The following is a 25,511-nucleotide window of genomic DNA, read 5'->3' on the forward strand; positions in this document are numbered from 1 at the left end:
GGAGGTGCTAAGGCCCTCTTCTCTGCCTGGTTCTGGAAGCTTCTAGAGAGTCAGGAATTTATTGATGGTGGAAGAAGGTTTTTGTAGATTTCTGGTTTTGCTGCTGTTAATAAATAGGTTACCATTTCTTGAACTTTCTCTGGAATGATTATTTTAAGATAGATTCCATTGTAACAATATTTGGCTATGGAAAGGTCTTGACTAAGGATATTATTTATTTCCATCAGTATTGACTCCCCAAATATTTTAATAATTGGACATTCCTAAATTATATGATAAATGTTTGCATTTCGAGTTCCGCTTCTCCAGCATTGATTATTTATTGTTGGATATATTCTGTTCAGTCTAGCTGGAGTCAGATTCCAACAAGTAAGTTGGAAGCATTTTTCCAGATCTAGGCCCATTTTTCTTGGGATATGTTGCTACACATATCTGCATCCTGTTTTGATTGATATCTGTGTTGGGATTATTCCAGTTCTGTAATTATTTTGTGTATTTATCCTAAGGTTCGTTTTGACTGGTCACTTTTTGAAATTCTTCAAATCTTGTGCTCTCTTAATGCACCAAATCTTTGTAATAACTTTGTTGCGATGTGCCACATTTGTCCTTACTTTCAACTTCCAGTGCCATCCCTTTCACCAAGAGACAGCTGTGGAACAGTGAACCATTACTTGGGGTGGGCCACTTTGTCAATAATGTTCTTCTTATGTGCATTTGCCTGGGCTCTGATGTCTTTGGCTCATCTTTTCCGTGAACCCTTGCGAAAGCAGGCGAGACAGTGAGAATTTCCTGGAAGCCTCCCAGCAGCCAGGGCAGTAAGGGGCAGCTGGGTGTGGTGGGTTCAGGCTCATATGTCTTAGCTTTGCTGTTGCTGAAAATACCTCCTGAAGGGCCTGCTACTGGGCAAGGGATTACTTAAAATCAATTCATGAATTCCCTGTTCTTCCTGAAATGGCCTATAAATCAACACCTTGGCTGGAGCAATGTCTAAAAGCTTGGGGAAACTTTATAATGCCTTCAATCCTTTAAAATGTAGCTGTGCCAAGAAAAGAAAATGGAGAGGCAGGACTCTTAGCTCACTTGCCAGTGTGGTGATGGGTTTTATGTAGTCTGGGATTGCCATTTCAGTAGACTGGTAGCCATAGGCACATCTTAGCTGGAATCACAGGTGGATGGGTGGAATAAGGTTGTGTGGCCTTCTCTGTTGGCTAGATTTTGGGGTCTCATTAAAGAAGCTATCCCTGAAGGGTCACTCGAGCAGTTCAAGCTAGGACAGCCATCCAACTTATGTAAACTTTTATGAAGCCAGAGGTAACCTGAGCAGACTTTGCTTCATCGAGGAGCAACAGCAGCTTAGATAAATCTCTCACTTTGCTGATAGCACCTGCCCAGAGAGTTGATTATTTTTTACAAGTTACAGCGGGAAAGTGTGAGGACATCCTTTTTATTGTGCATTCATAATGATTTGTGCTCGTGATGTTATCAGGTGCGATCCCACTTTCCATACCATTTATGCCTGCAAAAGTTTCGGGGCGGTCACAGCGCTTCATTTGCAGTAGGTGCGTGCTCCATAGTTTCTTGCTAAATCCTGTAACTTTTCATACCTCAGATGTTCCGTGTGTGTGGTGTGTCCCGCTTTTGCTGCGCTGTAGCATAAGAGTTGCAGTAATATTGGGGGAAGCATCACAGAACAAATGTGTGGACAATCCAGTATAAACCCACAATTCATGCATCAAATGACACATTGCAGAATGCACCTGGAAAAAAAAGAAGAAGTCTGGAGAGGCCCTGAGCCTATATCAGTGGACCCCTCCATTAGTGTCTCAGAACAGGCCAGTGTCAGGGCTGGTGTGGTCTGGCACATGCCAAGGGCCGCTCGCCATCAGGGGAGGTCGCCACTGAGATCCCCCTGGCCATGCTGCTCTTTCTTCTCAGTATTGCTACCTGCTTCTTTGCTCACCCTCTCATTCTAGCCTGGAGGGGTGAACAAGTGAGTGACAATGGCGGGGAGAAGCAGCAGCAGCAGTTGCTTCATATTGCTCATTGGTTGCTCACCACCACTACCAATTAAGCATCTGAAAGCAATGTTGAGGAGGAGGAGGCAGCAAAGCAGCAACAGCTGGTTGTAGTGGTGGTCAGGAGGGGAGCTCACTCAGAAGTGGAGCCACTGAAAGTGCCTTGCCCAAGCGCTCCCCCAAAACCAGGGGCTGGTCCTGTCTCAGCCTGCAGAACTACTGCTGGGAACTTTGGGGGCACTTCTAGATGCAGCTTTTGAGAACCGTGGCTCTACCATGGCCTGTGCTGATCCCCCTCCTGTCTGCATTGGCAAAATGAGGGATCTCGGTATCTTTGGCACCTCAGCACAGCCTAAGACTCTCAAGAGCCACCATCAGTCAGGGTACGTAGGAATGACCTTGATAGACCAATGGTCTGACTCCATGTAAATTGGCTTCATAAGAGAACCAGTGGGGGACAGAGGTTAGAGTGCTGAGCTAGGACCTGGGAGACCAGGGTTCAAATCCCCACTGGTTGACCTTGTGCCAGTCACTGACTCAGCCTAACCTACTGCCTCACGTTGTTGTGAGGATGAAATGGGGAGGGAGAGAACTGTGTATGCCACATTGAGCTCCTTGGAGGAGAGATGGGATATAAATGTAAAAATAGATAAATATATAAATAAATAGAAACTGGATCTGTAAATGCCCATCTAATCCAGCACCCTGTTCTCAGACTGGCCAAGGAGATGCCTCCCATGGGAAGCCCACAAGCAGGACCTGAGTGTAATAGCACCCTGTCCACTTGTGATTCCTGCAAAGTGGTATTCAGAGGCATACTGCTTCTGACAGTGGAGGCAGAACATAGCCATTGTTGCTAGTAACCATTGATAGCTGTATTCTCCGTAATTTTGTCTAATCCTCTTCCAAAGCCATCCAAGTCTTTGCCCTAGACTTGTGTATGTTTGGGTTGCAGAACAAATGTAGTCCAGTTGTACCACGTTAATAGCACCAAGGTTATATTTTGAGCAAGTAGTTTAAGGATGGATTTTTCCAAGAAAAGTTTGCAGCAGCTAGATAGCAACAGAAGCCGCATGACTTTTACCTAGCATTTTTGTTATTCAGGCTACCCTTTAATCTATTGGTATTTTTAAGACAATGTATGCTTATCCTTTGTTTACATTTTTAAAGAATAACGTTGTTTTGTTACGAGATTCACCTTGGTGATGCACAGGTTTCCACAGCCTGCGATGCTAAAGACTTGAGGCTCATGGGAAAGTTATTTTATTAAATAGTTCAGCTTGAAATTGCACGGGTAAATAAATGATGGTGGAAGGTTTCCTAAAATCACCCTGAAAGTGCTTAATTTGCCCTAGTTGGCAAGAGGGTGGTGATCATACAGGACCCAGGAGGCTACAATCCATTTGGAAAGATTTATTTTAAATACATCGACAGAAAAAACACTGAATGAATTTCTGTTTATAAAAATATCTACGCATAATAATATCAAAGGGAAATCAATAGCACACAATACAGAAATGAATTCTGGGGTAGGGAGAAATACAAGGAACAGTATATGCAAGTAATAATTACATGAAAAACAAATTAGAATATGAATATGCAACTTCACTTTTTAAACTGTATTCAGAAGAGCAATATGCAGCTTAACTATTACAAACAATAATTATGGCTTGCAAAACTGGTGATAATTTTAACTGTGATCCAACACTTGCTTTGATACCTTGGCTCATTTTATCAGTGTTGACTTCGGTTTCACAGTCCTATCTTTGGCAATAGCACTCTTGGATCAGATGACCGCTGCCATGCCACTTCACTGACCATCCTCCCCTGATATCAGAATGAAGGCAAGCAGTGTTTCTATCATTCTGATTGTCATTATCAAGCTTCTTCCCACCCACCCTCTGTCCTCCCATCCACAATATGGTAATAATAATCCCGACCTCGTCTGAAGGGTTTGTAAGAGTTGCTACAGGATTATGTACGGGAAGTGCTTTGAACACTCAAAGCTGCTTTTATAGATGCTACGTATTATTGTCTTAAATATGACCTAATAGGTAATAGACACATGCTTCAGCAGGCTAAATGCCATGCGTTGAGCTATGTCTTGTTTCTGCTTTGCAGAACTTGGGGTGGGGGTGGGAATCCTAACATTCCCACACTTACAAACCCTTTAGACCATCTATTTTTTTGAAAAGAAAAAACACGTAAGGTTAAATCTCTTGCAAGGCTCTGTGGATGTACTTGATGTGGCCTATTGTCTCTCCCCTTTGATCTTTGAAAGAAACTGCCTCTGTCGTTCAGCAGTTTGGGGCCTGAATGTGCTCTCTCTGTAATAGCGTCCTTTTAAAGGTCACCAGGTTCTACACCATGGCATTGTGACTGTCTCCAACAACAGAACTTGCACTCCCAGATCAAGTGGAATGCTGAATCCTGATATGTCTAAGCCACAATCTTCAACAATCTTTTTGGTTGCCCTTTGGGACCATTCTTGGTCAGAGCCACCCGTAAAAGGGTTGAGAGCAGTGGCTCCCAAATAACCTTCAGCCTTGAGGTCACATCCAAAAGTTATTCTTCCTATAGACACACAGAATTCACTGTATTGTTGGGGGCAACTCCATGACATGTTTGTTTTTGTTGTTGTTATGTGCTTTCAAGTTGATCACGACTTATGGCGACCCTATGAATCAGCAACCTCCAATATCATCTGTTATAAACTACCCTGTTCAGATCTTGTAAGTTCATGTCTGTGGCTTCCTTTATGGAATCAATCCATCTCTTGTTTGGCCTTTCTCTTTTTCTACTCCCTTCTGTTTTTCCCACCATTATTGTCTTTTCCAGTGAATCACGTCTTCTCATGTGTCCAAAGTATGATAACCTCAGTTTCATCATTTTAGCTTCTAGTGATAGTTCTGGTTTAATTTGTTCTAACACCCAATTATTTGTCTTTTTCATAGTCTATGCTATGCGCAAAGCTCTCCTCCAACACCACATTTCAAATGAGTTGATTTTTCTGTTACCTGCTTTTTTCACTGTCCAACTTGCACATCCATACATAGAGATCGGGAATACCATGGTCGGAATGATCCTGACTTTGGTGTTCAGTGACACGTCTTTGTGGCATGTGGAGCACTGTATTTAAAAGGTGCTAGATGCTTACAGAGGAACAACTGGGAGCCTTTGCAGCCACAATATAAGAACATAGGAAGCTGCCTTATACTGAGTCAGATCCTTGGTCCATCTGGCTCAGTACTGACTGAGCAGCGGCTCCCCAGGGTTTCAGACGGAATCTCTCCCAGCCCTACCTTGAGATGCCGGGGATTGAACCTGGGACCTTCTGCATGCAAGGCAGGTGCTTTACCACTGAGCTACAGCCCTTTCCAACTTTACCTGCTCAACACCTGCCATCAAATCTTGGATGGGGATGGTGAAGATGGGTACGGTTGGGGAAGAACAACCTCATGAGCAATGTTAGGACCCTTGGCAGATCTAATTAGGCCTGTGGGTAAGAGGTTCCCCATGACTGCTGTACTCGATCCTTCAATGTTCTGCATATTCATTTTACTGCAGTTGAGTTGCTGTTATTCAACTATTCAGTATCCTTGTTGACATAATGTACATAATAGTTTCAACTCATAATTGTATGCCTTTATTTCTGCAATGACAATCTGATCTTATGAACTACACAATAATCACTATCATATTTTTTTAAAGACTATCTCATGATTTAGGGAAGATTACCGTGAGGCGGTAACTTCTGGGGTTGAAAGGGAGTGTACAAAAAGCCTTACAGTACATGCTGTGACATCATGTTCTTGTTAAAATTCCCAGCTATATTTTTTAAGCTTGACTTTAATGTGCTGTGAAGTTCTTGGCTGATGTACATTGCTGTAGATTTGTGCTTATTTTTACAGTTGCCTTCTAGCAGGGGGTTGGGTTTTTCATTCATTTTGTTGGAAAAAACTGCTGACTCATTCTTTGCTGTGAATTCATTGCACTGTATTTTTTTTAAAAAATCAACACCCAACCTGCCTGCTGCAAATGAGCTGGGAAGATTTCTCTGCCCCTTACCTATTTTATATTTTATTTTACTTTATTTTTCAAGGTTGCAAAGTCAAAACAAGAAGGATCTTCACTGGCATGCATAGTGCCGCAGCCAAGACTGTCAGATGGAATTCCCCAGGTTAGAATCCATTTAACAGACAGTTTGCATTTGGAAGAGATGGATTTAGCTGATGAAATCTCCTTTATGAGCAGCTCTACATTCTTCACCAGGTTAGTGTTCCTCGTTTCTCCATCATATGCAATATGTAGCTTGCAAATAATCTCTGCAGAGCATTCCGTGAGCTTGCTTGGGTGCACACAGCAGATTTACAGCACTGCAGCAGAGCCTGTGAATGCTATCAGAAATTTTAAGCGTTGAGCGGCCAGCTGTGTCCACATTAAATCAGGCCTTTGCTGTGTTTTATCGGGACTATTTAAAAGGATGTTTTGCTTACATGTATGCCTAGGACTCTGGAATGCTAACAGCAGGCTGTGAGAAATATGCCCTGAGATGCCCATGACTGAAGATGGTTGTCATCAAAGTTAATAGGAATGGTAGAAGAGTCAGACATACTCTGAAGCTATTTCTATGACAAATTAGATTTGTATGTCCCTTGAGGAGATCAAAGGCAGTTCTCCTTAGTGCATCTGCTTCCAAAGAAGCAAAAGTTGCTTAAAATAATGCTTCTGTTTCTCAGGCATGCTTGTGACGAAAGAAAATTGGATTGGAGCTTGCTTTATCCTGGTTTTATTACAGTATTTTTAATCCTAGCCTGAGAATATTGCTGCTTACTATCTGCGGTCATCCTTCCTTAGCTGCAGTAGCGGACACAGTGCCCGGTACTGGTGGTGTTGGAGTGGCATCCTCTGTTCAGCAAGCACCACGCAGCTCTGTCTCAGTGGCCATATAAAACACATCATGTAAAATGTCTGAAGGGGAGTGGTATACATAGAGGTAGGAGGCAGGCAAAGGGGTGGTAAAGGCAAGGAACTAAAGAGACAAATAGGCAGGCAAAAGCTAAATCAGAGCATTATTCACAAAGATACCCTGGCCAGATCTGGAAGCATTTGTAGCTGGATCTAAATGGGAGGAACCAATGGGCTGCCTTTAGCCAGAAGAGGGTAGAAGTGCCCCTTTTTTTGTTCACCACTCGCTAGCCTTGAGTGGCTTGCAAAAGAAGCCTCATACTATGAACTAGGTGGTTGCTGGTTCGAGAGCTAGCTAACTCTGTTGCCAGCACAGTAATGCACATGTAGGGCTGGCCCTACCATTATGTAGAGCAGGGATGGGGATCCTCAGACCTGGTGGCCCATTGTTGACCCTCCAGGCCTCTGTATCTGGCCTTTGGGGCTCTCTTCCCAGGCGATACGCCCTCCTCAGCCCTGTGTCAAACCCGCTTCAGAATCATTTAGGGTGGATTCTGCCTGGCTGGAAGATGTTTGGGCAACCAAGAGGCATTATCAGAGTTTAATATTGCCTCTTGCTGGCCTGAATGGAGGATAGGGAGAGGTGTCTGAGCTTGTGTGGAAACTGCCCTACTCTGCAAAGGTAAAGTTTGCATCCATCGCTTTGCCCACTTTTTTCCTTGGCCCTGCTGGTGTGTGGCCCCTGGAAGGTTGCCCAGATGGGAATGTGGCCCTTGGGTGAGAAAGGTTCCTCACCCCTGAGGTGGAACGAGGCAGCAGATCCTGGGGGGCAGCAGCAAAGTGCTGCCTTGCACCCCCTAAATTAGCCTGCTGATCTCAGGTACAGTGGGCAATGCTGTCCCATCACCAGTGCCGAAGTAAGATTGAATTGTCAGTCCAATTGGCTTCTGTATATTGGGGGGGGGAGGTGGGATCTTGTTGGCCTCAGGCAGCAAAATGCCTTGAACTAACCCTGGTCATGTAGAGATGCAATGCAAGAATTATGTGAAGAACACCAGGACAGGAATATATAAGATCTGGTTTTCATCCTGGCCACCCAGGTCAGGGCTGCCACCACCTTGAAATAAATAGATTGGAAAGGTCCTTATCTTTATGGAGAGGGAAACACACACAGTTCAAAGCAAAATGGAATTTAAAATTAAGGAAACTCTTCCTGGAAAGGCTTTTTTTAGTTCTCCCTTTCAGAGGAACTAAAAAAAAAAAGCCATTCCAGGGACAATTTCCTTAACTTTTAAATTCCATTTTGCTTTGAACTGTGTGTGTTTCCCTCTCCAGAACAGTCAGGACTTTTTTAAAAAAGTTTTTTTTGGGGGGGGGGGATTAACTGGACCAGAAGCTACTCACGCCGCTTCTCTGACTTTTGTGGGACCAGGGAAAAGCTGGAAATGGGGAAATGGAGCTATTGGGGCGCCTAGTGGCAGTCCCTTGCAGTATCTGGAGCAAGCCATCTGGAGTGATGTTGCTTCTGTCCTCCACCATTGTTCTGTAGTGTGAGGCTCCAGGGTAGAGCATTGCAAGGCGTCCAGGACTGTGGACAGGGTTCAGGACTGTGAGTTGCAAAGTCCCAGTGGACATCTCCCCCCTCCCCCCCTTAATGTCAGCCTCGTTACCTGCTTTCCTCCAAATGAGGGCTATTCTTCCGTTGTTCCTGTTTTTACTCTTCTTGAGCAAAGATTTATTTCCCACATTGCTGCCTCACTGGCCCATGGGCCCTTACCATCGCCCTGGGTGAGCAGGCAAAGGGGAGGAAAAGACGGTAGCGGTAGCAGCGTGTGTATGTGTGTGTAAACAAGGGGGAGCTGGATGCCTTCCATTTTTTGTGTTTCCATGGCTGTCATGGAACTCTGAGATACCATCGATACATATACAGGTATATATTTACTTATTAGGAGTAGTTCATTTCATTTTACTGTTTACAAATTTAGGGAACCTGCGGCCTGAGGGCTTAGTTTCATGCTGTAGAGGAGAGCCTGGAGGGAGAGAAGGAAGGAGTGGGGAAAACAGGTGGTTTGGCAGAGGGGGAAGCCAGAATGGATGGCATGAAGGAAAGTGGGGGGAAGAAGTCCTCTGTAAGTAGCCACAGTGGTTCTGCTGTAACAGATTCAAGGAAGATAAGGCTATCAGTGGCTACTAACCTTGATCAATATGTTCTACCTCCACTGTTGGAGGCAATATGCTTCTGAATGCCAGTTGCTGGGAGACCAGGGGCGAGTGCTCTTCCGCTCAGGTCCTGCTTGCGGGCTTCCCATAGGTTGGCCACTGTGAAAACAGGATGCTAGACTAGATGATCCAACAGGGCTCTTTTTGTGTTCTTTTCTTCTTAAGTAATCAGTTCAGAGCTCTAGCAAGACTTATCTGCCCCTCCCCTGACATTCCATCAGATGAGAAGGAAGAGGGAAGGTGTGAGATGTCCACTTTTGGTTCTGGATTCTCTTGCCTCAGACTTTGGCTCTTCCCGCTGCTGGCATGCAGTTCTTGCCAGATTACCCCCAAGGGAATGCAACTCTCTACAGTCTCCGCTAGCCCTGGGCCTTTACAAACCACCAAGAAGGAAGTTCTTAAGAAATTGAAATTGGTATCAAAGCTAATAGTAGCTTCAGAAGAGGGATTTCCTTCAGGACCACAGCGGGGTGGGGAGGCTAAATTCTATCTCCATGTATGATGCGGATGTGGCCTTAGTCTTTTAGGTGCCACAAGGTCCTCGGTTCTTTTTATCCCAACATTAAGATAATTATATTTATTCTTCCAACTTCAGTCCTTTTATTCTTGTCCTGAAAATTCTGTATGTGGCAACCAAGCTTCCAGAAATCTAGTCTCTCTTTAAAAGTCCTTTGCTCATGTGTATCTGCTCTGTAAGTTTTCTTTATAAAATCAGCAGCCCAACATTTGTATTATGGTTGCTTGTTTTGTCTAATTTTCCAGTTCTGTGCAACACATAGTGTCACTGCTATTAGCAGGTGTATTATACATTCTTTATAAGACAAAGATTCAATTATCACTGTCTGTACTTTTCTACAGTTCATTTCCCTCTGACCTCACTGCTTATAACCCACCCCACTCCCCAAAACCATGTCTGTCTTAACTGAGAATGGTAACATTTGATGAAGTGGACTGTTGGTTCATGAAAGCTTATGCCATAATAAATTTGTTAATGTTTAAGATGCCACACACTCTTAGAAATTAGGTTCCAGATCATTGCGATTTGTGCAGTGCCAAAACATCTGGCGGGGTGTGTGGAATGCGGTTGGGGGGTCGTTTTGTATATATATTTTTAATGTACTACATGTGATTTGTATGAATGTGTCGACATTATCATTTATTTGTGTTTATGCTTTTAAATATGGTGCAAGTCGCTTGCAGACCTCTGTGCAACAGGTGGCTTGCAAGTGTAATAAATCATCATCATCATCATCGTGTGACCTCAAAGCTGTTATCTGTTGCTCACACTTTCTAGAGTTAGCAGCTGTGCTGGAACAGAGTTCATTGGCAAAGGGTGAGAAAGTAAGCAGGTTTTATGTCCTTTCAGTATATTCTGCCAGAGAACTTCAAAAGTTTTTGTGATTGCAGTACACGCTGCCATGGGTATCTGCCAGCACAAGTACACTATGTCACCTTATGGGTATGCCTGAAAGTTTCCAGAGCGACGCTTTGTTTGTGCCAATGCTGTATTTCCTAGCCTCGCTTATACGGCTTCTTGTTCCAGCGGTAAGGGATTTATTGGTTCCACAGTCCTACAGCAACGTCATAAACAAGGTGGAGATATGCGTGTGTTGCTGTACCTTAAATCCTAGAGGTACAATAATGCACGTACATCTCTGCCTTGTTTACTAAGTGGAGCAATAGGGTAACAGCAGCAGGGGCATATACAGAAGTAGTGGCAGCCATAAACCATTGGTAAAATGCTAGTGCAATTGCCCCTTTTATTTATATTGGATCCTGAACAACCTCTCTACTTGCTTCCAAGGTCCTCCCTTGATTTGGTAGTTAGCAAATGTTTGATAATCTGAACCTTTTTTGTACTATCGGGAAACATCTTTCATGGAAAGAAAAAACATCACCAGCATGCACTCTCTCTCCCCTCAATACAGCAACAATCAAAAAGTTGGAAGAGAAAAAAAATGCTCCAGACATATATCACAAGAGCCTTTTGTAGCCTGTTCCCTGGAAGAATGTATTTCTCAAAAACTTGGTTATGTAACATTCTTCGAGGTGCCAACATCCCACGATGGAATAAAGAACGGGATTGATTGCATAGGAGGGTGGAGACAAATGTACTTCTGAAAAATGAAGTGAGTCAGCTTGGAAAAACTAATGCAACGAGAGCCTGAAGCGTTGGGAGAGACAGAGGCACAGATGCATATAGAGAGCCCATCTCCTCATTTGAATTGGTTTGGGTTACAAGATGGTTACTTACTAACTGGTAGCTTCTCAAGTGGGCCACAGTTTCTACAGACTTAACAGAGCAGGGATGGGGAACCTGAGGCCCTCGATGTTGTTGGACTACAGCTCCTGTCTCCCCTAACTATTGATCATGCTGGCTGGGGCTGGTGGGAGTTGGTGTCACAGATTGATCAGTGCTGACTTTAAGCCCTTTTTATTGGAGTTTGGTATACATAGCAGCAGAGTGCAGAAATGAATGATGTGGTTAGACAGGGGGTTGAAAGAATAAAGAAACTTAAGATGTATTACTCCTGGGAAATAAAGTCATTCTGGGTATGGATATACATGGGGCCATTGTAGAGTAATCATTTAAACACACTAAACACCTGTTGAATTTCTTTTCTTTGTAATTTCTGAACATCGGTTTTACCTTTTCTGCCTTTAAATTCCCATAACACTCGCTGTGCTTTCCTCTGTTTATCTCTAAATCTCTTTTCTAGGGAGTCGCAACCAGTTGCGTTTATGAAATTCATACTATTTGTACCAATGTATATTTCAGTGTGCATTATATTAGTAAGGTTGTTACTGCAGAATCAAATGAACGAATGACTTTATTTCTATCTGGAAATGGATATTAATGACAACATGGAAGCCTCAGTTGGGTCAAAATGTAGCCTCCAGGCTATTTCCTGGGCCAGCAAGTTAGGTCATGTAACTCTTTATTAACCCATCTTTCATTGGTTAACCCTTTGCTTCTGAGCTTAAGTTTTGCTTTATGCAGCCCTACACGGTCTGAGGCATGGCTGTCTTGTTTCCCCACTATCAGAGGTATGATGGTGGGCAGGGCCTTCTTTGTCCTGGCCCAAAGCTGTGGAACACCTTCTTTTTGAATGTCCTCCTGGCCCCATCTTTATTTTTTATTGTTCTGTGTTCTCAATTTTTATATTGCCCCTTCTAAAACAAAATATTGTTAACTAAAGTGGCTATCTTTTGTAAGCCTGGGGCCAGTAGGCAGCCCAGTTGGGCACTGACCGAGGGTCCCTGCAGCTGGGCTGGGAAGGTAGAGCTCCTGCTCTGCAATGCCTGCCTGCATTGGGTCATGGGCTGTGACCATATGGTGGTGCAGATTGCGAAATGGGAGTTCTGTTGTCTTAGACCACATCACCCCAGCACATGTGTATGGCCGGCATGTGCTTAAATACGCCCGGTTGTGCCACCTTGTGTGCCAGTGTGCATGCCTGCTATCACCCAAGAAGGTGTCAGGGGCAGCAACACGCAGTGTCTACAGTTTGAACAATTCCATCACTGTGCCTCAGGGCCGCAAGCAAAAGAGCTTTCCCTTTTATTGGTTGGCAAGAGACTTGGCGGTGGAAAGGGTCTGCTTATCGGAATCTGTGCTTACCACTGGATCTCAATAAAGCACATCTCTGAAAGCTCTCAGAAGAGAGTCCAATGCATGGGTTGCCAATGCGACACCTGCAAGTGTACATAGGACCTCTTCTCCCTATTTTGCCCCCCCTGCTGAAATTACACTTGAAATAAGACTTCTGTTGTAGCCAATAGAAGGATTTTTTTCAAACCTAATTGTAAGAGGGGGGGACTGGAGGTGTTAATTTTCCCTTCCCAAATGTGACCACCCTTAGTCAAAAAAAACACACACCCTTCCCATGCTGCAATTACACTTCAAAACAACTTTCTTGGCTACAATAGAAGATCTTCTTTGAAGTTTAATTACAACGAAGGAAGGATGATTTTGGAGACAGGTGGTGTTGTAGCATGGGGAGGGGAGGGTTACCCTGAACTGCCCCCAATGCTACAATTAAGTGTGAAAGAAGCCGCCTGTTGCAGGGTGGGCGGTGATCTTCCTGAAGGTTGCAGCTGGCAAGGAAGTTTAGTGAAAACGCTGTTTTGTGCCAAATTGCTGGGATGGGGTAGGGAGAGTGCATGTGCATGCAAGTGTGCGTGTGGTGGCAGTGCATACTTGGGCCCATGATAATTTCTCTGGTTTGCAAATGCGTCCACAAGTCCAAAAGGGTTGGTGACCCTTAATTTTATAAATCCCTGTGCTCAGTGTTACTGCTCTGAGTTTGAGAGTTGTCAAGGCACTGTTTTTATTGGAAATGCAAATGCAAAATGAGGGGGGCGCCTGCAGGTTAACAATGAAGTATCCACCTGAAGGTACAGCATAGGTCGTCTAGCTCCTTGATCCTGAAAACATTTGACTTACCCTGCCTTAGATCAGATTTCCTCTGTTGCTGACCCCTGGAATGTTACCTGTTTGACAGTGCCCCTGGATTACGTATGAACGCAAATTGGTTTCACATGCCACTATGGGAACAGGACACCAGACTAGATGGGCCACTGGTCTGATCCAGCAGACTTTTCTTATGTTCTTAACCTTGGTTTGCCCTCACTTTGCTTGCGTGACTTCTCCCACTATTGTTTGGCGAGTACATCAGTCTGAACAGGACTCTGGTTCTTTAGGTGACGTCTTTCACATTACCTGCTACTTGGTCCTTTTTAAATGGAGATGTTGGAGATTGATGCTGGGGCCTTTTGAGTGCAAAACGTGTACTGTACCACTGAGTTATGGCTCTCCGCTATGGCCCTGGTTGGAAGGAGCAGCAGCATAGGACAGCCAAGCAGCCTCAGATATCGCTGAGGGCTGTGGAAGGCCAGCTGGAGCTTCTCCAAAACCTGTGATCCACTCCTCTGTACCCTTTTAAATACAGGTTAGAAAAGCAGCCGCTTCTATGTGTAGAAATGCTGTAGTAATATTTCTTGCTCAGAGCAGTTTCCTCTCTGTGGTCAAAAGCCAGACAGGGTCAGGCAACTCCCAGTTCCAAGAAAATAATATTTATTGCACATTTCAGGTTTATAAAGTGCTTCGCATAGGCCTGGTTCGCATGACACACCAAACTAAACCTTGGCTTAGCTGGACCATGTGAGCATGTGGGGTCCTGGAGAGGAACTCACAGCTGCTTTGCTCCTCCCTGGTCCTTTTTGCTGCCATGCCAAGCCAAGGTGTGGCTTAGCACGTCATCTGAACCAAGCCATAGATTATCTCAATCATCCTTACAATGGCCATGTAAAGCAGGTAAATGTTACAGAACCCATTTTGCAGATGGGGGGTGCTGCACCATGAGTGTGTGGTTGAGATAAATTTTGAACCAAAAATTTCCTGGCTGAATGGTCTTAGTCACTTCACTCTACCGTGTGTTTCTGTGCAAGAAAGGATATGCTACCTTCTCTGAAACTCTTCTCTGGCAACCAGATGTCAAAACTTTGGGGAGCTGACAACCAGATATCTAAGCTTTGGAATATGCCCAAAAGGTGTAGTAGATTGGGCACAATTATCAGAATAATACATCTACCTATATTAACTTGCACCACTTGTGCATAGTAAGCTCATGGTTATGGGTTACTGTATATGATTGGCCAGCTCACCACATCATTTAGACAAACTAACCTGTTGGACCAAATTGTACATAACAATTCTCTTCTGACCACCAAAGACCAACTGGGCCGTAACATGTCTGGTCTTTGACTAAATTAGATGATGTTTATTGTTATTTATTAAATATTCTTATTTAACTATGTTAAATATTGTTATTTAGTGATAAAACATCACAGAAGAATATAAAGATCAAATAAGGAACAGATCTGAGGCTTTAAACGTAGTTGACAGAGAACCAGAAGAACTATAGAGTAAAGTAAGAGACATTATCAGGGAAGAATGCAAAAAGACAATACCTCTAGTTAAAAAGAGAGAAAGACCTCAATGGTTGACTGAAGAATCTCTTAAAACGGTTAAAGAGAAAGAAAGCAAAAGCAAAAGGAGATGCAAACATGGTTAGAACCATAAATGCAACAATACAGCAATTAGTATGTATGGACAAAGAGAACTATTACAATAGTTATTGTAAAGAAATAGAAGAGGATAACGAAAAGGGTAGAACAAGAGTCCTATTCTGAAAGATTAGAGAAATGAAAGGGAAATTTAAACCAAGAGTAGGGATGTTGAATAATCAACAGGAGAACACGCTGACTGACCGAGATGAAATAAAAGGAAGATGGAAGCAATACACTGAAGGACTCTATAAAAGAGATGCAAAGATGACAGATGCATTCACAGAGGAGCCATATGATGAAGAAACAGAAATTTTAGAATGTGAGGTGAAAGCTGCTCTTCAAATACTTGGAAGGAACAAATCACCAGGAACAGATGGCATACCCATAGAGTTGCTACAAGCTACTGAGACTGAATCTGTCCAAAATATGACAAAAATTTGTCAACAAATATGGAAAACTAAACAATGGCCCACAGACCGGAAACGTTCAATATACATCCCAATTCCAAAGAGACGGGATCCCAGGGAATGCAGTAATTATCGAACTATTGCCTTAATAGGCCATGCAAGTAAAGTAATGCTCAAGATTCTACAACAAAGGTTCTTACCATATATAGAGCAAGAAATGCCAGACGTCCAAGCTGGATTTAGAAAGGAAGAGGTACTAGAGATCATATCGCAAACATACGTTGGATAATGGAATGGAGCAAGGAATTTCAGAAGGAAATCACCCTGTGCTTTATAGATTACAGCAAAGCCTTTGACTGTGTAGATCATGAAAAACTATGGAATGCTTTAAAAGAAATGGGGGTGCCACAGCATCTGATTGTCCTGATGCACAACCTATACTCTGGACAAGAGGCTACTGTAAGGACAGAATATGGAGAAACCGATTGGTTCCCCATCAGAAAGGGTGTGAGACAGGGGTGTATATTATCACCCTATTTGTTTAATCTATACGCAGAACATATCATACAGAAAGCAGGATTGGACCAAGAAGAAGGAGGTGTGAAAATTGGAGGGAGAAATATCAATAATTTAAGATACGCAGACAATATCATACTCTTAGCAGAAACCAATGATTTGAAACGAATGCTGATGAAAGTTCAAGAGGAAAGCAGAAAAGCAGGACTACAGCTGAATGTCAAGAAGACTAAAGTAATGACAACAGAATATTTATGTAACTTTAGAGTTGACAACAAGGACATTGAACTTGTCAAGGATTATCAATACCTTGGCACAGTCATTAACCAAAATGGAGACAATAGTCAAGAAATTAGAAGGCTAGGACTGGGAAGGGCAGCTATGAGAGAACTAGAAGAGGTCCTCAAATGCAAAGATGTATCACTGAACACTAAAGTCAGGATCATTCAGACCAGGTATTCCTGATCTCTATGTATGGATGTGAAAGTTGGACAGTGAAAAAAGTGGATAAGAGAAAAATCAACTCATTTGAAATGTGGTGTTGGAGGAGAGCTTTGCGCGTACCATGAACTGTGAAAAAGACAAATAAATTGGGTGTTACAACAAATTAAACCAGAACTATCACTAGAAGCTAAAATGATGAATCTGAAGTTATCATACTTTGGACACATCATGAGAAGACATGATTCACTAGAGAAGTCAATAATGCTGGGAAAAACAGAAGGGAGTAGAAAAAGAGGAAGGCCAAACAAGAGATGGATTGATTCCATAAAGGAAGCCACAGACCTGAACTTACAAGATCTTAACAGGGTGGTTCATGACAGATACTATTGGAGGTCACTGATTCATAGGGTCGCCATAAGTCATAATTGACTTGAAGGCGCATAACAACAACAGATTTATTGGTCATATAAGGATTTTGTTCAGGCTTTGACCTAAATAGACAAGTCAATTTGATATACTATTTTAGCAATTTTACCTATTTTGACTACTGATCTTTGATTAATTTTGTTGTCATTTGTTAGCCATCTCAAGAGTTTGGTCAGGCTTTGACCTGAATAGACAAATCAATTTATTGTATTTTCTTTGCAATTTTACCTATTTTGATATGTTTATATTTTTACATTGGATTAAAGTTGTACTTTATTTTCCTATAATATTTAGAAGCATTTCACACAAACATGCATGAGTGTATCTGTATCAGTATCAGTATCTATATCTCCACCCAAAGACTAGATGTGACAATTCAAGAGGAAATTGTTTGTTTGTTTGTTTAAACTTCTATCCCACCCCTCCTCCCAGCCCAGGGTGGCAAATAAACATCTCAAAACCCAAAACTTCTTAAGAACGTTTTAAAAATAGTTTTTTTTAACAAACATCTTTTTAAAAATTTTTTGAAACCTCTTAAAAAGCAATTCCACAACAGATACAAACTTGGATAAGGTCTCTACTTAAAAGGCTTGTTGAAAGTCTTCAGTAGGCGCTGAAAAGATAACAGAGATGGTGCCTGTCTAATATTTAAGGGAATTAATTCCAAAGTGTCGGTGCCACAGCACTAAAGGTCTGCTGCCTGTGTTGTGCAGAGTGCACTTCCTGATAAGATGGTATCTGCAGGAGGCCCTCACCTGCAGAGCGCTGTGACCGATTTGGTATATAAGCGGTAAAACGGTCTTTCAAGTATCCTGGACCCAAGCTGTATAGGGAGCGCCTTGATCTTGCCCGGCAGCTAAAGGGCAGCCAGTGGGCAAATGTTACCTGAAGTGCCCTTGAGTGGTGAGACAGTGCAAAAAAGGGCCCAGCTAACTGTTCCATATTGACAGATTGAATGACATAGTTTTTAATAACTTGATATGTTCCCGGAAAGTCCTTTGAGAAACCTGTTGCTGGGCCTCCTCCAAGGAAGCCAAGAAATAGCATCAGTACCTCATGTTGCAAGGTGATAGGCCACTGTGTGGCAGAATTAACACATTTTGATGTTGGGTGTGGCATCTCTTGTAAAGGCCAGCTGCTTCTTTTTCAAGACCAGCATGTCTTCTCATCCAGCTCCGCCCAGGACACACACAGATTCCAGGGGAGCATAGGCAAGCATCTATTTATTGGCTGTGATCCTAAATCTGAGCTCCAGCTAGCTTAGCTGTATGCAGTGCCTGTGTTCCAAGTAACTGAAGGCAGAATTACATAATATGGACGGCGCATTCAGAAAGGATGCTCTCAGAGAGGACTCAGACATGGAGGGGCTTCCTGAGGTGAGGCAGATACTCCAGCTTCTCTAGAGATGTTAAATAGAGTTCCATCTGAATCAGTCTGTGCTTGGATATCATGGCTTATGCAGGACTTTGCTAAAGTCATTGTGACTTAATCATCCGACACTCCTATCCACTACACCATACTGGATCTAGCGTGAAGATCAGGGCAAAGCCAATGTATAATGTAACTTTGGGGTGGGGCCGACATGCACACTCCGTTCTCTTGACATACTTTAGCCTTCACGTGTCCGTGATGAACACCTGAAGAAGGCTATGGTATTTTCTCCATCCTCGTCCCTATTTTTTTCATGTACAGATTGAGATTGCAAGTCCCAGATTTACATGATAAGGGTCAGATTTTATAGGCAGAAGGCCGCATATACAAATGCTTCTGTTCTAAACTGGTGGACGTCATGTTCCGAGCTGGTGTAGTGTTATAAAGCACCATGTTGGTCCCACTCCATTATCTAATGTGAAGCTTGGGTGTTTTGGACCTTTTTCTAGCTATATAAATTGGGTTTCTGCCTGTAACCTAATTAGGACTTTCTTTTCTCTGCTTGTTAACTCCTGTTTCTGAAGAGTCACGGCTACATAATTGAGACAGTGTTGGTGGCAGACCTGAAAGATGATGAACTTGAACCTTATGAGCATGTCAGCATTACTTTCTTTCTGAAAGTTGTAGTTCTCTTCTTTATCAGTATGCATGTGTCCTTAGTAAAATGGTGGGGTGGGAGGGAATTGAAAATAGATATAAAAAAAAATTCCCTGAACATGGTCTGGTAATGGGTGGGGAAGAAGAGGATACTCTGCGGATTATGCAGGGAGTGGGTGGGTGGGGTTTATAGGGAATTGGGGTGTTCACAGATTATGGATGAAAAGCAAAATGAGAAAAAATGGATGGGAATGCCTTTGCTGAACAATAACTTGGGCTGTAAGAGCAATTAATTGGTTTAATTAATAGATCAAATAACTTTTGATGAATGTGATTGGGTAGCAGATTTTTTAAAAAATATATATATTTAAAGACAAGTACTTACAATAACTGCAGTTGTCAAGTGCCATCTTAGAAGAGCAATTTCCCTCTCACTCACACACAGCTAAGATAACTGCTTCAACACAGCCCTACAAATAATACATCCATCAGAGGACCTTAGTGGGTATTGCTCCAATTTTTTTAAAAAAACTTGCTGCAAAGTTGCCACAATGTGCTATTCCTGTTTTCAAAATTACCAGGTTTTAAGCATTAGAAATTTGGGAGAGGTACAAAGTGTACTTTAGAGATCTTGGCATAGTTCCGATGTAATGGAGCATAATCACGGTATCCCATGATGAGAATGTGCCATGGTGAGCCTCAGGCTTGCTTTTCCTCTTCCTTTTGTGCAAGGGGTGGCAGTTTTAAAGCTTCCTTTTGTGGTTTGCAGCAAACTACAGTTTCAAGTTACATTGGTGGATCAAACCAGGCTCATATTGTGGTTTCAGATCTTGCCTTGTTACATAACCGATGTATACATATTACATATTGTATAATTCTCATATTCAGACATCACAGGAATCTTCAGTTTGCTCCAAATCACAAAAGGAAGCTTTAAACTACTTTCCCTCCATGTGCAAATGAGAGAGGGAGTGTGCAAATCTGAGGTTCAGTTTGGCATGTTCTCAAAATGGGAAACCTTTATGTCAGAACCTGGTTGTTGTGTATTCATAAACTCAGAAAGAGCATTAAAAAGAAAAGGGAGAGTACAGTTATTGAATTTCCAGATTCTAATCCTAAAGTGAAAAGAAAACAGGAAATATGAAGATAAATTTACTTCAAAGTAAATACATGGTATTTAATATCCTAACACTGTCAGGCCCAGTTGTTTTAGGAGGGGATGGAAGAATCAGGAGGAGCCTGCAGATGAAATTTCAGTGCTTGCCTGGTTTTGATTAAATGGAAAATTCCATTTCATACTCTAGTTTCTGCAAAACCCGGTTACTGGCTTGCTCTAGATACACTGAAGCTTGTGCAACAAAGAAAAGTAAATGTTCCCGTCCTGTCTTCAAATATTGCCACGTAGAGTAGATTCCCAGTGTTGGGAGAGATAAATGTTTGCCAGTGCTAGAAATTTGGCACTGGAGATGCCCACCTGGTAAGAAAGTACACATTTCACTAGATATTGCGGTTAAAAAATAATAAAGTGATCTCGTATCTCTGATTTCCTGTCTAATTAATGTTTGCACATAATAATAGTTAGGCTTCCTAGATTAATGAACCTAGTCAGTTTTCTTGGACATACACCCCTTTCTCTCTCAGTCTTGATTGCTCCATCCTGATTTAATTTTGGGCAATGACTGCTACTGTTACAGATGCATGGAAGGGCTAATTAGCAGAGGAGGGCTATTTTGAGGTTCTCCCCTTAGATTTTCTTCCAAAAGATCTTCATTTTATTTTTATATTTTTGCAAACTTTGGAGTACCTCTATCTTAAAATATTGCCATGTAGAGCAGATTCCCAGTGTTAGAGAGATGTTTGCCAGTGCTAGGAATTTGACACTTCAGATGCCCACCTGGCCTGTTGATATCAGACAGGTGCCTTCACTGTACTCTTTCCAGCTCCAACTTAAAATATTTTTGTTTGGACAAGCATATCCAGAGATGTAGAAGTTAAGTGTTTTAATCTGTTTTAACTTATTGTTTGTTTTAATTAGTTTTTGAATGTTTATTAAATATGTGGTGCTGTTTTGGCTGTATAAGCAACAGCATCCATGCCTGGACATCAGAAACAGAGGGAATTTCAGTGCCTTGCAAAAGTAATCAGACCCCTCACTAATGCTCTCATATTACTGAATTGCAAATGGTACATTGTAATTTTGTTCTGTATGATATTTTATTTTGAAACACTGAAACTCAAAATCAATTATTGTAAGGTGACATTGGTTTTATGTTGGGAAATAGAAGAAGCAAAAAACTTAAACATGTTGCTTGCATAAGTATTCAACCCACACACATTAATATTTGGTAGAGTCACCTTTTGCTGAAATAACAGCTTTAAGTCTTTTGGGGTAGGTATGTATCAGCTTTGCACACAGTGTCAGAGAGATTTTGACCCATTCTTCTTGGCAAATTCACTCCAAGTTGTTCGGGTTGGTTGGATGTTGCTTGTGATCTGTAATTTTCAAAGAGGGCCACAGATTCTCAGTGGGATTGAGATCAGGACTTTGACTAGGCCACTGTAGGACATTCACCTTTTTATTCTTGAGCCACTCCAATGTTGCTTTGGCCTTGTGCCTGGGATCATTGTCCTGCTGAAAAGTGAATTTCCTCCCAAGCTTCAGTTTTTCAAAGCAGGTTCTCTTGCAGTATTTCCCTGTATTTTGCTCCATCCATTCTTCCTTCGATTTTAACAAGATGCCCAGTCCCTGCTGATGAGAAGCATCCCCACAGCATGCTGCTGCCACCACCATACTTCACTGTTGGTGATGGTGTGTCTTGAGGCATGGGCAGTGTTAGATTTGCACCACACATGGCACTTTGAGTTTTGGCCGGAAAGTTCTATAGTTTTCCCACATCACAGCTGGGGCACTCTCATGCTTTCTGGCAAACTCCAGACATGTTTTTAGATGGTACTTTTTGAGTAACAGCTTCTTTCTTGCCACCTTCCCATACAGGCCAGTGTTATGCAAAGCTCTTGATATGGTTGACTGGTGCACCATTACTCCCAGCCACTGACCTGTGTAGCTCCTTCAAAGTGATTGTTGGCCTCTCTGTGGCTTCTCTCACAAGTCTCCTTGTTCGAGCGCTGAGTTTTGAGGGACAGCCTTTTCTTGGCAGTGCCTGGGTGGCGTGATGCAGCTTCCAGATTATTGATCCAACTTTGCTCACTGAGGTATCCAAACACTTGGATATTCTTTTGTACCGTTTTCCTAATCTATGCATTTGCATTACATTATCTCTCACTTCTGTAGAATGCTCTTTGGTCCATTTTCCTTCAGATCCACAGCCTGACCTTCAACCGTGGGGTTTTTATCCTGACAATGTGACAGCAACTTGAATGGTTCACAGGTGGAGGCCAATGGTAAGGTCATTGTGTCCTCAATAGGTCAATTTCTTTCATCTGTGTAAACTGGGAGCTTCCACAGCACAGGGGTTGAATACTTATACAAGCAACAGGTTTCTGTTTTTTATGTTTCTTTCAAACATTTCCCAACATAAAACCAATGTCACCTTACTGTAATTGATTTTGAGTTTCAGTGTTTCAAAAGAAAATACCATACAGAACAAAATTACAATGTACCATTTGTAATTCAGTAATATGAGAGCATTGCTCAGGGGTCTGATTACTTTTGCAAGGCACTGTATTTGTTCCTTCCAGGCACCCCTGTGCAATTTCATCACCTTAAAAACGTCTACAAGCTTGGGCTTCCACTTCCAGCCTCCCATGGATCTATGTGGGGAGTGCAGAAAGTGACCTGATCAAGTTCTGCACAGAGGCCAAAATGTGCTGACATCTGCATGGTAATCGAGGGTTGTGCTGCGGATGTCCTGCAGATGTGCAGCATTCAGATCCATTTTAGAGGCTTTGCGTGGTTCAGATGGGGGTAAATACTTGTCAGGAGCCATCCAAACACCACAGTATTTAGTAGTAGAACGTAGTGGGGGAAGGAGCTGCCATTCTTCAAGATTTAACATACACATATTCTGTAGCAAGAGTACGCATATGGAGGAAAGTTTTTCTCCCTCGCTCATAATGCTAGAACCTGGGGGGTCATCCAAAGGTGAACCCTGGAATATGCAGGACAGACAAAAAGGGGTACTATTTCACACAGCACATAGTTAAACTCGAATTCGCTACCACAAGATGTCATGGTGGCTGTCAACTTGGATGGCTTTTCAAATTTTTGGAGGGTAAGGCCTCACCAACTTGGGGGAAGACCAAGGTCACTCCTGCAAATGATCAAGCTGGGATATAAGGGTTCAGGCAATCCCTAAGATACCCTGGACCTAAGTTGTTCAGGGGGTTGTAAATACAAGGACCTTGAGCTTGGCTCAGTAGTGGCTGGGCAGCCAGTGTGGATGTTTTAAGAGTGGTGTCAAATGTTGTTGGCCATGTGCTCCCATCAGCAACCCGGCGGCTGCATTTTGCACCAACTGGAGCTTCCAAACCAAGGCTAAGGACAGCCCCCTGTAGAAGCGCATTGCAGTAATCCAGCCTCGAGGTTACCAATGCATGGACTACAGAGGTCAGGCTATCCCTATCCAGGAACGGCTGCAGCTGATGAACCAGACAAAGCTGGTAAAAGGCACTCGCAGCCACAGAGGATATTTGGGCCTCTAGTGACAAAGATGAACCTAGGAGTACCCTTAGGCTATGGACCTGGTCCTTCAGCGGGAGCGCAACCCCATCCAGAACCGGTAACTTGATATGTTCTTTGTCCACTTTGTGCGGCAGTATGTGCCTCTGAATACTACTTTCTGAGGACCATGAGCAGGAGAGTGCAGTTGCGTTCATGCCCTGCTTGGGGGCTTCCCGTAGGCATCTGGATGGCCACTGTGGAAACAGAATGCTGGACTAGGTAGGCCTTTCATCAGATCCAGCAGGTCTCCTCTTAGGTTCTTACTTGTTCTTCCCCCCTCAGAAGAACCTTTTCATTCCACCACACTGTGTAATATTGTAGTCAAAGCGTTCTTACATCGAGATCTACTCCTCAGCTAGCCTGCTAATAGTTAGAATTCTTAAACAAACAGCTTAGCAGCACATTAAAACTGAGACACTTCACCGTTTGTCAGCATCTGTTTATGCACTTCCAGTTTACATGCTGTCCTGCTGTGGCCACAGCTGCATGGTAGCTCATTGTTTATGTTCTGAATGGAGTGTTTTCCTTCCCTGCAGGGCAAGCTCAAGAGGAACAAATTTTAAGCTTCTGCATCCCGTATTTGTCAGAACCTTTGCTTCTCAAAAAGAGCAGACTCTGCTTAATTCATATGGCTTCTCTTTACACAACCACTCTAAAAGCATATAGAATACTGTTCTTCAACCTTGGGTCTCCAGATGTTGTTGGACTACAACTCCCATCATCCTTGGCCATTGGCTAAGCTGGCTGGGGTTAACAGGAGTTGTAGTCCGACAACATCTGGGAACCCAAGGTTGAAGAACAGTGGTTTAGAAAAGGTACTGGCTACATTACCTCTGAAACTAGTACGTAGGATGTTTTTCCTCTTTGCACCTCATATACGTTGTGAGAAATCTGTCTTGTTATGTGGCAGCTCCTGCACTTTGGAACTGCCTGCCTATTGATATCAGACAGGTGCCTTCACTGTACTCCTTCTGGCGCCTGCTTAAAACATTTTTGTTTAGGCAGGCCTACCCAGACATGTAGAAGTTACATGTGTTTAAATCTGTTTTATTGTTCATTTTAATTTGTTTTTGAATGTTTCTTAAATACATTTTAACTGTTTTTTATTGATAATTTTAAAATGTTGTGGGGTTTTTTTGTAAACCACTTTGAGGTTTTATTACAATCAAGAAGTATATAGCTATTTAATTAATTAATTAAGTTTCCTAGCATAGACATCACAGGTTTGTATCTTTCCAGAGACCAACCAGAACCAATAGTTTTTAAATGGTACAAGCTTTGTAGTTTCATAGAGTTCTCCATTCAGAAAAGAGTGAGGAAGAATTATTGGGCGGTATTCAACACTAGTCCTACTCAGAGTAAACCCACTGAAGTTAATGGACATGACTAACTTATGTCAGTGGGTTACATTGTAGGTGCTGCCGTACTACAAGATTGATTTCTTACAACTTGTAGGAAATAAGATATAAGAGAATAGGAAAAAGATCCCATGTACTAGTTTAGAAGGTAATCTACCAATTTAAGTGAGTCTACTCTGAGTAAGACTAATGTGGAATGCAACTCATTATTTTTCACAATCCCTTTAAATTTTATCTGACCCAAAGGATGTCTAATGGGAGATGTCTCCTGCAGCCAGCAATGCACAGGTGAACATTCTGCATCATACATGTATCTTCCAACAGATTATTAATGTTGTCAGCTGTGACTGTGCCACTCAACTGTTCATACTTACAAGAAGAGCCTGCTGGATCAGGCTACTAGCCCATCTACTCAGTATCTTGTTCTCACAGTGGC

The 25,511-nt window shown here is 42.6% G+C and overlaps 1 protein-coding gene across 6 annotated transcripts in view; it reads left to right on the top strand.

Moving 5' to 3' along the window:
* FAM13A (family with sequence similarity 13 member A) overlaps positions 1–25,511 on the top strand; it is a 189,171-nt gene that overhangs the window by 71,530 nt on the left and 92,130 nt on the right. For all 6 annotated transcript variants that reach the window (XM_061583032.1, XM_061583035.1, XM_061583030.1 and 3 more), the window contains one exon: positions 6,118–6,287. In XM_061583032.1, the coding sequence (XP_061439016.1) occupies positions 6,118–6,287 (170 nt within the window). The remainder of the gene's footprint in view (positions 1–6,117; positions 6,288–25,511) is intronic.

The sequence above is a fragment of the Rhineura floridana genome, chromosome 9, assembly GCF_030035675.1.
Source record: "Rhineura floridana isolate rRhiFlo1 chromosome 9, rRhiFlo1.hap2, whole genome shotgun sequence".
Lineage (NCBI taxonomy): Eukaryota > Metazoa > Chordata > Lepidosauria > Squamata > Rhineuridae > Rhineura > Rhineura floridana.